We start from the raw sequence: 13,668 nt of genomic DNA on the forward strand, positions 1-13,668 counted from the left end.
AGTTAACTGTTGTCTACAGACAGTTTAAAGTCTTGTTTTGTTTTGCCAGGCAGTGGTGGAGCACACCTTTAGTTCCAGCACTTGGGAAGTAGCAGAGGCAGGCTAATCTCTGAGTTCGAGACCAACCTGGTCTACAGAGGGAATTAGCCAGGGCTACACAAAGAAACCCTGTCTCAAAAAACCAAAACCAAAAACGTCTTGTTTTATTTTGGCTAAAGTGGGCTTGAAAAATCTGACAAAGAAACAAAATCTATCTAGTAATGTGCTCCCAGGATCTCAAACTAGAGTACTACACTTTTACAGCTGTTATCACAGAATCTCCCATTCACTGTGTCTTCCTTGAGATAATAACATTTGAGTTATTACATTTGAGTTATAACATTTGAGTTATAAGAAACGTGTTACAAGTAAATGTATTTATTTCATTAAAATACAGTCTGTGCTCACTACAATGAAATATAAAGTAGCCAATAGTTACCACAGAAACAGTGACTGGTGCACCTGTGGCCACTGACATGTCAGATCTAACTTAATAATCTATCTAGTTTCCCGTGCATGTATTTACTGTCACAAGATGTGGTGATCTAGTGACAGTTAAGTTTAATGGCAAGCCAACACCACTTTATCAGGATCAAACTTTGTTATTCCAGGAAACAGTGTTACTAGTAATAAATAAAAGCCTCCCCCAAATAGATTTTATTGGATTATTTTATTGGCTTAAAACTTTTATTTATGTTATCTGCATTAACCGAAAGTCAGAGGACAATTCGTGGGAGTCTGTTTCTCCTTCCACCATGTGGGTAGCAACTCTGGTTGCCAGGCTCCCTGGCTGAACTGTATCACTGGCTCCCAAGTGTTAATTAGGTAAGTATCATTACAGAAGTCATGCCCTTGATTCTTTTTACCTAGAGTGGAAAATGAATCTATCCATAGTTTATCCTACCAATGAACTATGAAAAGTGGATATAAAATACAGGTAAGGCACGAAGGGACATTACTCCAATTCCAACTTTTTTCTTCCTACCTCCATCCAAAACATTCAATATTAGGATGCTACTAAATTTGGGGTTTTCTGAAATTGTTAAAGACAGAATTTCAAAGGGAAACTTGTCCTTTGATGGTACAAACAAAAATCTAGAAGGGCTCAAACATGGTTCTGAACTTTTTCTTATTCATTTCAGAGGAAAAAAATTATGCTTACTGTTAGACAGTCACAACGTCACAGAGGGGCTTGTTGAACAGAACATTAATAAATTAACAGAGCACTGCTACCCAAAAGAAAATGGCTAAATGAGTTGAATAGCTGATTCACTGAAGAAACACAAATAGCTACAAGTAAAAAAAATAGTATGTGTAGCCTTTAAGACTGGCAAAAATGGGCTGAAGTATTTAGTGTCATATAGAAAAAAGCAAACAAAAAACCATAAACCCATAACCAAACTAGCCTGGAAGTATAAGTAGGCCCAACTTTCCTGGTTAAAAAATTTTCACTAAGAATAAATATAACTTAGACATTTTCATGGCCTTTGTCCCAACAATTTCACTTCTAGGAATACACGTGAAGTGAACATATGCCTAAGTATACAAAGATTTACATAAGAAGTCTAATCCAAGGATGCTCACTATAATAATTATAGTGAAAAAACTAAAATTGCTCAATATTAGGTTGGGTAGGCAAACACAATATACACATATTTGTGCGCGTGTGTGTAGAACTATATTTATTAGTGGGGAGTTAACTTATTAAGTATACCTTTAAAAAGATTATGGAATAGTTTATTGGAATTATCTACTTTGGTAGCAAAAAGGTAATTATTAAAGTGTATATTTATCAACATATGACTGCTTGTGTGTGTGGAGTATGTGTGTATGTATATGTGTGTGTGTTTATGCGTGTACATGTGTGTGGAGCTCAGAGGTTGACACTTGTTTTCCTTTATAGCGCTACATGTTATTTTTTGAGAAAGGGTATCTCACTGAACCTAGAGCTCAGACTTGGCTAAACCATGGGCCTTGCATCAAGCTCTCGAGACCCTCCTGCTTTAGCTATGCCACACTGGTAAAGCCACTATGGCCACCCAAGTTTTTAAATGGTGCTGGGACTCCGAACTTAGGTCCTCTTGCTTGTAAGACTGCACTTTCCTGACAGTCATATCCCAAGGCCCCTGCTTTTATTTTCTCTTTTGTGGTGCTGGAGATTGAACCCAGAGTATGCATAACCACTAATGTGTCTTAGCCAAGGCTTTTGCTTATTTGTTTTCTTTTCTTTTTTTCTTAAATGTGGTCTTGCTAAGATATTTAGTTTGGGCTCCTGAGGCTATTCTGCCTTGGTTGAAGCTGGCATCAGAGGTACACGGCACCGTATATAGCTTCTATTTCACATCAATACGTTAATAAGAATGTCAATAATGAGGCTGGAGAGATGGTGCACTTGCTGCCAAGACAGATGAGCTGAGTTAATTCCTAGGAGTCATATGGTAGAAGGAGAGGAATTCCTTCAAGTTGTGCTCTGACTGCCACAAGAATTTAAGAGAATATCAATAATGACTTATTATCTAAATTTAATTTTCTTAATTTTTAATTAAAATTTATTATTATTTATGTGTGTGTTATGCATGTACCAATACACATGTGGCGATTAGAGGAAAATTTTCGAGAGCTGGTTATCTCTTTCCATCACGGGTTTAGGGGAGCATACTCAGGTTCGCTGGCTTGTTCAACACGCTTCTTCACAGACTGAGCCATCTTGCTTGCCCAGTAGGGACATTTTAAGAAGGGAAAGAATAACTATTAACTGATCAATGACATTTTGGTGACATTTTGTTTGGTTAGTTGGTGCTAGGGATTTAAGCAGGGCTGTATGCATGCTATGTTAGTGTTCTTCCACTCATCTACAGCTCCATCCTTGGCAAATTACTGACAGTGATAACAAACTGGCTTATTTTTTCAATTAATTACAAAACAAAGACTTTGGCTACCTAATATTTTATGGAATTCCATAGAATTCCTTAGTGTATATGAAATGCATTACATAAGGTAATGTAACAAAACACGTTTCAAATGTTAGTAATTAACCCAATAGCTTATCCTGAATACACCTAAGTCTCCATAGTATGCAAAATTGTCCAGTGTTCCAAATTTAATGTAGTTACTAGTGTCATTTCATATTGAGTTACTGGTAACGAGTTTTCCAGATAACACTCTCAGCCAGTATTAACTACAGATCTAGATCTTTGCCAGACTCCTTGTTGTGGCAGAGAAGGTACATAACAGAATTCAAAGTCAGTAATCTTATGAACTTGGAATTCTTTATTCTAAAGATGCTGGAAAACATAAGCTACAGTTTAATTGCTAGAACTCACACTTGCTAATGACAACAAAGACAAGAAATACTTCAAGATTTCAATACTATTTTCTTTTACTTCTTTTGTTATACAAAGAAATATGATTAAAAGTTGAAACAGGACCTGATTAACCATATAGCACCATATACTAGCAAAAAAATCTACCAGCAAAATTAATTTTTTTTAATCTATGTACATAAGTTACTAAAATGTTATGTACACAAGTAAGCTAAAATTTGGCAAAGTCTTATAAGAATATGGTTACACACTTAAAGGCTTTTAGCTCTTGCCTGACTCTATAGCTAAGGTTCAGGTTTCAGTTCTGAAGCCCAAATTCTTAGGCATCCTTTATCACAGGTTTACATTTTTCCTTGCCCTCAGCCCATTTGCTATGACTTACAGCCTACATATCCCAACATTTCAATAACGATGGATTTCAGTTAGTCTATGACTTTCTTACTTTTCTGTGTGAGTACGTATTTGTGCAAATGCTGTGGAAGCCGAAGAACAAACCTTACACACTGTGCCTTAGGTCCTATCCACCTGTTTCCTGTAAAAAGGGTCTCTCACCCTCAGTTCCTATCCACCTGTTTCCTGTAAAAAGGGTCTCTCACCCTCAGTTCCTATCCACCTGTTTCCTGTAAAAAGGGTCTCTTACCGTCTTAGAACTTGCCATGTAGGCTAGACTGGCTGATCAGTGAGCCTGTGGTCTGACAGCACTGGGACTCCTAAGCGCATGCCTGGACCCCTTCCCTTTTATGTGGACTATCAAGAGTTGTGGACAGAGGCCCTCGTGTTTGTGCAGGAAGCTCTGCAGCAGCTGTGCTAGCTCACCAGCTCTAAAATTACTGTTTGAATCAAAGACAGGGCTTAGCAGAAGAAACCAAAGTCCTTTGGTATTAATCTACTTTTGTTACTTACTCCGTGGATATATACTTTTTAAAAGGCATGCAGAATAGATAAAGAAATAGTAACAAGGATATTTAGTTATGTGTGATTATGATCAAGAACTGCTAAATATTTTCTCAAAGATATTCAAGGCAAAAAGCTGTAAAAACAAGAAAATATGCATTTCTAAGTCTCTTTTCCTCAACTGCAGTTAAAAATAAATGCAGATTTAACTTGTATATGTAACATAACTGAGATCTGTTTTAAGCTCTGACTTTAAAAAGTTGTACTGGAATCACCGAGGGAAAGACATACAGTTAGTCTGAGTAGCTCAAGTCAGTCTTGTGACTATAATGCCAATAAAGGTCAGGCACTTAACACTTACTACGTTCCTAGGCTCTAGCTAAATCCCAGAAGCCATGTACAGAGAAGGAGCTACACAGCTTATTCAAATGACACAACCAGGATTTACACCCAGTCACTTTGACTAGACAGCTCAGGCTTGTAACATAATATAGTCCAAAAAATGCAACCACCCATAACAATACAAACTGAATGGCAAAGTTTTGATAAAGGTTTCTAAGGCCTGGGAATGAAGCTGAGTGGCACAGAGAATGCATAAGCATGATAAGGCTAGGGGACTAATCCCCAGCACCACGAATACACTAAAAACATATTTCCTCTCTGGCACATTATTCTTACTTTGAGGGCAGAGACTGCACATTCAGTTTACTGTCTTCATTCCCAATCCCTTAGTGAAGAGAAACTCAGAACCAACTTCCATAGATTTAGCAGATACACAGGGATATTAACCTACAGTATCCACAGGTAATTTGAAGAAAATATAACCTGTTCAATGAATTTAATAACATAACAGTAATGAGACAACCTTTAGTTAAAGTTATTTTTTTGCTGAACATCACTGAGACATTTAAAATTAGATCAAAAGTGAGATTGTTAAAAATTTGCTTTTATGATATAGCATATCCTATAATCCATGTCCATAACAGTTGTTGAACCTGGAAAAATACAGTCATTATATGATGAATGAAAAACCAGGTTACGTCTATATATTTTAATTCAATTGAAAAATTTCTCTGAGTACTATCTCCCTTAAGATAAAATTCCAAGCTAATCATAGCATGGGGATACAAAATTAAGGGCACATGCAATGCTGACAAAGGAGAATTATTTAGAAGATAAGAAAAGCCTTTTTAATATTTGTGACTATTTAAAATTCAAAACCAAAACAAGTGGCCCGATCAATGGACTGCTAAGAAGAGGGCAAGCAGGCAGAAATACAGCAAAGAAGACTCAAGTCCACTCTATATATTCATACAGTACCTGGGAGCTGAATCTGTGAACATCGTCAGAGGCACTGACTAGATCAATGGAAGACATGGAGGAAGAGCGACTATAGGGCTACCAGAGACAGACAAAGAAAAAACCAAGTCATCAGAACAAAGGCACAACAGAGCATTCAGTACCAACTTGCAAACACAAGATAAAGAAAGGGAAAACAAAGCACTATATGAAACAGGCCCAGCAGCAAGTGCTGACTTCACGCACCTCTTATGTATTCTGCTGCAAACTCATTCCAAAAAGAATGAAGTATGTCCAAAACACAAAGTTCTTAACCTCAAGGAAGGAAGCAATCTTACTGCTGCACTGTAGGAACTATTTCCCACTATCCACTGCCTATCTCACCCCTCCATTTCCACCTTAAAGAAAAAACGAAGGATGTATGTTCAGAACACGACTTATAAGTTGTTTTGGAGAATGTACAGGGACTATAACAGTACAAAAAAAACCTTGCTATTAAATTCATGAAGAGATGAGAAAACTTATACTACAGGATAATGCCATGAACAATGAGGAATGCAGGCATTCTTTCAGTAAACTGTCATTTGCTTACCTTTTGAACAAATCTATGACTCCCAACAGAAGAAAAGGCATCACCAGATGGCAAAGATGTAGTCCAGTGTAACCTGACCTTCTCGCTCTGTGACTAATAAAAACATATGTTAAAATGAGAGGCTTTGGAAGTATTTTTTGCAGCCTAAAAATGAAACTAACATTTTATTAGTAAACACGTTAGCAATAATTACTGAATTAGGAAGCTACTCTACAGACACAGCTCTCCTCAATCCTGACACTTACTTCAGAGATCCCACATTAGTCTCTTTCTGCTCTACAGATACTACAGTAGATCAGGGAAAGCTCTTTCATAGTGCTCTCATCCACTGCCTCTACAGTATCAATTCTCATGAGCCAAGGTGAGTAGTACTGCCAAATTTCTTTTATCTAAGCTCTGGTCAAATTATCTCAATTATTCTAGTGCATCCAGGACCAGCAGGTCTGGTGCATAGACTGATGTCATCAGAACCAATATCACTGTTTGCTTCTCTTCTGGGTTCTTTTTTTTTTTTTTTTTTTTTTTCGAGACAGGGTTTCTCTGTGTAGCTTTGCACCTTTCCTGGAACTCACTTGGTAGTCCAGGCTGGCCTCAAACTCACAGAGATCCGCCTGGCTCTGCCTCCCGAGTGCTGGGATTAAAGGCGTGCGCCACCGCCGCCCGGCATCTTCTGGGTTCTTAAGATCATGTCATGTATGTGTTTTTATCTCCTTTCCATGAAGGCAGTTGGCTTCATCTCAGTATCTTACTCCTGTTAACCTGACATGTGACTTCCGACCTCTTCTTCAGTTTATCTGATTTCTTTCCACACATTCAAATATTTGTGTTAGTTTGCACTCATCTTTTAACTACACACAAGACAGATGGTAATTTCTATTCAATGCTGTCTTGTTGACCAATTCATTTATCTTCTACTTTGTTTGCAAATAATTTATACTACAAAATGTGGGATGGGGGTGTCACTTGGAGAGAACCTCTATAGTGGCTGCTGTTGAAGATCACACACTGAGAACAGAGAGGGAAATGATCTTATGAACCACTGATGTTCACTGCTTCATAGTATTTTCACACCATTTCTATCTTTGCCACATTGACAGAGATATAAAATGAAGAAAAAGACTGGCTACTATTATTCCCAAACTAACATATTCTAGAAAACAAACAACAACAACAACAACAAAATGATGCTAATTCAGGGCATACTTTAGGCTTTTAAGAACCACTTTAGGCTTTCAAAAGCACACATTAATTGGGAATTAGAAGTTCTCACTCTTAATTGAAAGCACTGTAGTACCTTTTGAATAAAAAAAAGCAATAGACTTTACAGATTAACATGGAATGAACTTTTAAATTACTGACTTAAAAATATAAAGAAAATAAATATGAAAAGCAGAAAGGTTATTTACCATGAAGGAGTTATTCCTGGCTACTTAACCTAGCAAACTGACATGATGGATACGTTTGGAGTATAAAAATAATACACAAATGATACTCCATATCCAGGTAAGTTATGCTTGCCTCAGGAGGCAGTTTCTACTATAAATAAGAGTTTGAAGGGAGAGAGTCAGAGATGAGTAAGTAAAATTCACCCTTTAGTGCCATCTGGTGGTATAATACGATAACTGAATTGTAACAGAATTGAAACCAGGAATCAAATTAATGTTGAAATCAGAATTTAAATATTTAAAAAATTCTTTCAGTCAATTTCCATGAAAGGAACTGGGTATAAATGCTGTGACTTCAGCGATGACTATAAAAGATTAAGCAAAGTGAAAGTGAGGAAGAACTGAAGGTGAAGGCTGTAAAGGTAATAAATGAGCTAATAATAAAAGCTGATGGTAAAAACGCTAAAAACAAAATCCCTTAAACCTGTGACTTCAGATGGTACTTGAGAAGACATTTAGAGAGACCCTTCTGATATCAGAATGGTTAAGGCTGAATTCTTTAAAAGTAATAGAGTAATCGGTGGAACATCTCCATTTAAGTTCATAGTAACTATGTATACTTATTTTGGATAATTATTGGCTTTGTTTGGAAATTAAAATACAAAGGAACTGATTCACAAAGATTCTTTAACACTGTTTGGAATGTGAGTAGATGTACCTGTTCCTCTATTTTATCTTGTCTGTCAAGAGCAGCTTCAACAGCATCAAAGAACTCCTCCTCGTTAATCAGACTGTTTGGACCTTCCTAGATAACAGACAGGAAACAAACAGCAACTATTTACTTTATTTAAAGAAACAGAGACATTGACAATTTGGTGTTACTTCTGAGAGGAGAAAGCTGAAAACTGACCTATTACACATTTGCTGAGCAAATATTTGTGGATCAGGAAGCATACCAGTATAGTATTAACCACAGTGGTAACACATATTCTCAAAAATTGTATTATAATTAAATAGGTCATCCACTATATAAATATATATATACATATTGTGTGTATGTGTGTGTGTGTGTGTGTGTGTGTGTGTGTGTGTGTGTGTGTGTGAGAAACAGGGTCTCATTCTGTACTCTACATTGTCCTAAAACTCACTCTGTTGCCATCACTGGCCTTATAGTTGGCAGTAATCTTCCTTTCTCAGCTTCCTGAGTACTGGAATTACAGATTCAAGCCTTCATATCAGGTACATTTACTGTAAATTGGCTAATACTGTTTCAAAGTTTAAGGTCTATAACACAGATTACTGAACTGTCTGAATCCAGTCTGCTTTCTACTTTTCTATGGCCTGTGAGCTAAGAATTTCAATTTTATAAAGGTAGAAAAAAATAACATTTTATAGCATATGAATTACTTGAAATTGAACTTTCATTGCCTATAAAGTTACATTTGCCATACTCATGCTCATACTTAAATAAATAATGAATAAGATAATTAAAATTGTACAAACAGGGCTGGGAAAATAGCTGATGTGTAAAGCATGCATGGGAACTTGGGTTCAGATCCTCAGCACCCATGTAAATCCTGGGCTCAGAGGCACATGCCTGTAACCCCAGCATTAGGGGATAGAGACAGGTAGATCCCAGGGCCTTGCTGGCCAGCCAATCTAGCCAAAATAGTGAGCTCTGGGCTCAGTGAGAAACTGTCTACAAAGTAAGGTAGAGATTGATAGAGGACACCTGATGTCAACCTCTAGTCACCACACCTGCACACACACTCATAACTGACAAGAAAAAATAGCTTAAAACTTCAAAAGACATGAAGAAAAGTATAAAGACAGATAATAGTTTACTTGGGAACTTCATATTTTCTTATTTTTGCTTGCTTTTCTAATGGCAAGACTTGAACTTGGGCTCTGGTATATGCTAGGTGAGCATTACCAATAAATTATATTCGTTTGCTGTGAACTGTTCAGTTTAGAATTAAAATTCACAGGGGTTTAAAAAAAATTGGACTAACTTACATATTTTAAAAAAGTTATTTGAGACACTGTCTCATGCAGCCCAACTTGGCCTTAAACTCCTGATCTTCCTGCTACTAACTCTCAAGTACTGGGATTTCATGTTGCTAAGGGTGGTTCATTATTTTTCATTAGGAAAAAAAAAAAGATGAAGGTATGCTTTAAATAGATGGAATAAAAATATTCAACAAATGAGTAGGAGAGATGGCTCAGTGTTTGAGAGCACTTGCTGCTCTCACAGAGGACCCAGGTTCAGTTCCTAGCACTTACATTGTGGCTCACAACCAACTGAAGCTGGCCAATCAGTAATCAACAAGGATTTCTAGACAGACTCTTAACTCTCTACTTTCAGAGCTTGTGGTGAGCTTCCTCCTCCTCAGCCTCGCTGCTGCCGGGATTACAGCTACTATGTCTGGCTCAACAAGATTTTTAAAACTCTGGGGTCTTTAAAAACATGTATAAAGCTTTGTAGATGGTAAAAAGAATCTTTTTAAGAAAAGGCTTGGCATTTATATACATTAAGTTAACCCTGAGAAACAAATTACATATATAGAACATTTAAAGGTTATGAAAGTATTGAAGGTCACTTCTGTGATAGATGTAGCCCCCCAGTCCATACTTCATAGTCTGGCCCTCCAAAGCGGGGTTTCTTCTTAAGTTCTGCCATGGCGTTCTTGTATGCTTCCTCTACTCGTCTTCTCTTCTCCTGTTCCTAAAAAGTGGGGACGGAGGGAAAGAGACTGACTCAGTGAGCATTTTAACTACCATAAAAGAGACTGGTAGGTCAATTTCTGTTAAACTGTATAACCTGACCAAAAAATAACTACTCCTGTGAAAAACACAAATGTTACTCTGCTTAGGAAATACTTTCCTGTGGGATATACACTACACAGAAGCTACTATCTGAATTATTGTTATGATCACCTCTGTGCACATTAAGTACTGAGCTGGTTAAGAAATGTTAAAGTTGCCAGGTGGTGGTGGCACACGCCTTTAATCCCAGCACTCGGGATTAAAGTCTGTCCTGGATCTCGAGGCCAGCCTGGTCTATAGAGCGAGATCCAGGACAGGCACCAAAACTACACAGAGAAACCTTGTCTTGAAAAAACAAAAACAAGCAAACAACAACAAGAACAAGAAATGTTAATCACCCATGTGTAGACTTAAAACAAGATAAATCAGCATCAGAGAAATGGTGCTACAGATTCCTGTACTTCCCCCAACCCAGCACCATTATTTATTGTTGTGGAGGGAAAAAAGCAAGTACTGAATGCCAGGAGTGAAAGAACTCAATTTTTAAAAGGCAATATCAGTCAATAATAAATTTTAAAGATTTCTTATCATTCTTATTGCTGGTTAAAACTGAATTTTAGGGTTGAAAAAGACTAATAATCTATTTTTACTCTTCCATTTTATAGATAGAGCCAACAATATTAAAGATTCAAGACAAAAACTGAAAGGCTGGCCCAAACAGAACCTTCTTGCCAAAATATGGGTCACTGAATCAAATCTGATGTTAATACTGAAGCCTAGTAAACACAGATACCCTTCACTATCTCACTTCAAGTATTTTCAAATCTAGATACTTGGGCTAATTTAATGGGTAAATTAAAGTCTGACACGCACGCGTGTGCACACACACACCCAGCTACTTACAAGTATGACATCCAAATTGAAGTTAGGGCACCTTATTGTCAATAAATACAATTTTTTCTTACTAATATTATTAACTAAACTTATTTAAACTTGGAATTTTAGTCCTCCTGAGCATGTCTGGCTAGCAATTAAGTACATTTCTAAAGAAGAAGGGATTGTTATTATTGATAACCATAAAAATGATCACCTCTAAATAATATTTTGGTTAAAGAATACTTGAGTAAATATTTTAAGTTTAATAGCTGTTATCATCATCACATCTCTAATGTTCTATAGAGTGTAATGGTCTTAAGGGACCATTTCCTGTTTAATTCCCTATTTCTAGCTTGTAGAGGGCATGAGAACACTTCGTAACAAAACAGCATCAATGAAATCACATTGTCATTGTGCCTTCTTCCTTGATTTTATGAATTACCTAAAAGATATTTACTGATAAATAACTTCCTGTGAATTATCAATACTGACTTCATCACTTTTACTGTGCCTAATGTATTAAGTTAAACTTTATCACAGGCATGAATTTGTAGAAAAAATAGTGCATAAAGAATTTGATACTCTTTGTGATTTTACATCCACTGGTGGGGGAGTGGGGGCTTGGAACATGTGTATCAGGAAAAGGTTTGCATACTGCTAGTTAATATGTCTCCCTCTCACCTCTGCTTCAGACTCTGACCAGCTAGCTCTCTTCTCTTCTAAAACACGAGAATACACAGTGCTGTTTCTTTCAATCCTGCGTCAAAGTAGTGTTAAAACAGCTGTTGCGGCTTTTCTTAGTGTCTTGCTCAAACTGAAAGACCTTCAAACACTGTAAGCAGTAACAGTGTCTAATGAATGTGATCCTGACTGATGAATGGCCTGGAGACCAGAGCAGATACACCCAGTGCCTGGAAATCTGCTACAGCTTTGCTGCTTAGCAACTTTAGACAAGTCCTTGACTCAGTTCCTTCTGAAAAATGATGACATTAGGCAGAACTGGATTTTCTAAGATGTGGCTTAATTTTAGCATTTGGTTATTTTACAAATGTTAGATTTTAAACAGAAGTTTCCCTAATAAGCAAATTCAGGGAGCCATAGTTCACATTAAAAGCTAGAAATTTAGCCGGGCGGTGGTGGCGCACGCCTTTAATCCCAGCACTCGGGAGGCAGAGCCAGGCGGATCTCTGTGAGTTCGAGGCCAGCCTGGGCTACCAAGTGAGTTCCAGGAAAGGCGCAAAGCTACACAGAGAAACCCTGTCTCGAAAAACCGAAAAAAAAAAAAAAAAAAAAAAAGAGCTAGAAATTTGTGTTATAACATTATTATCAATGCTGCTGAATAAATAAAGGTGGGAAAATGGAGCATAGGGCAAATATTTGAACAATATAATGTATGTTAAATGATATCACAGTTAACAGGGAAACATAATGGCTATGAATTTAACAAGTAAATATTTAACTTTATAAATCAGTATTCAAGTTAGTTCATATAACTTAAACATAGACTCAAACTTTATATACTAAAAGAGAGTAAAGCAAAATGTATGTCTATATCAAATCATCATAAATAACATTTACAAAATTTTCATATTAAATGTAATCAAGAAAGCATGTTGTATAATAACTGAAAAAAATCACTGGTAAATAATGAGTTGAGGATTATGATCAAGTGGCAAAATAAACGCCCCCAAGACCTCTATCCCACCAGAGGTCCTTCCCCTTAGAAATTCAATGAACACACAGAGTTTAAAATATTGTTTTGAAAATGAAGAAAATTTATATTCTTACCTTATCATGTCTTTTTTGCCAGCTCTCTTCCCGTTTTACCATTAACTCAATACAATGAGAAAGTGTAGCAAGGATTCCAGCAGTAGTTGCTTTGAAAGTTATTGCTTCCCCTTTAAAGTCTATACCATTAATTCCTTTTGGTGTTACATGTGGAAATACTGAAAAAGAAAGTTACTCACTGAAAATCATTCAAATGAAATGATTTCACCACATTGAAGATTAGCAAGTATTTATAAAATTAGCAAATCAGAGCAAGGTTTTGGATTGTACACTTCCTGTAGATCATCACTGAAAAACCCTACTGTGCTGTGAACAAAGCTTTGAGGCATTTTCTAGATTCTATTTCCTGAACTCACTTGCAATACTGTACTCAGTAAGTCCAGTAGTAGGAGGAGAAGCAATACTCACAATGACATTGTGACATGTTTGAGCTTAGAGGGACTTTAGAGATACCTTACATTTTCAGAAAATCTACAATTTTAAAACTATACCAAAATGAACTGTAGAATTTAACAAAACAATATGAAATTTAAAATATTTAAGTCCAGGACCAATTCACATATTAAATCAGTTTTATGTTTACCTTTACAATTTTAATTCGTGGTTAGCCATTGTATTAAATAACAGATCTTAAATAATCCTAAGATACAAACAAGGAAATATCTTATTCTATAGCTAATATGTAGTCATCTAGCTAGAACATTTA

General features: G+C 36.5%; 1 protein-coding gene across 2 annotated transcripts in view; it reads right to left on the reverse strand.

The window, feature by feature from the left end:
* The window catches only part of Cert1 (ceramide transporter 1), a 105,986-nt gene that overhangs the window by 14,846 nt on the left and 77,472 nt on the right, over positions 1-13,668 (reverse strand). The window contains exons 7-11 of one of the 2 annotated variants that reach the window (XM_059276284.1): positions 12,963-13,120; positions 10,165-10,257; positions 8,251-8,337; positions 6,148-6,240; positions 5,577-5,654 (exon numbers count right to left, since the gene is read on the reverse strand). In XM_059276284.1, the coding sequence (XP_059132267.1) occupies positions 5,577-5,654; positions 6,148-6,240; positions 8,251-8,337; positions 10,165-10,257; positions 12,963-13,120 (509 nt within the window). The remainder of the gene's footprint in view (positions 1-5,576; positions 5,655-6,147; positions 6,241-8,250; positions 8,338-10,164; positions 10,258-12,962; positions 13,121-13,668) is intronic. The other variant, XM_059276283.1, reaches the window with a different exon arrangement.

This window comes from Peromyscus eremicus, chromosome 11, assembly GCF_949786415.1.
Source record: "Peromyscus eremicus chromosome 11, PerEre_H2_v1, whole genome shotgun sequence".
Taxonomy (NCBI): domain Eukaryota; kingdom Metazoa; phylum Chordata; class Mammalia; order Rodentia; family Cricetidae; genus Peromyscus; species Peromyscus eremicus.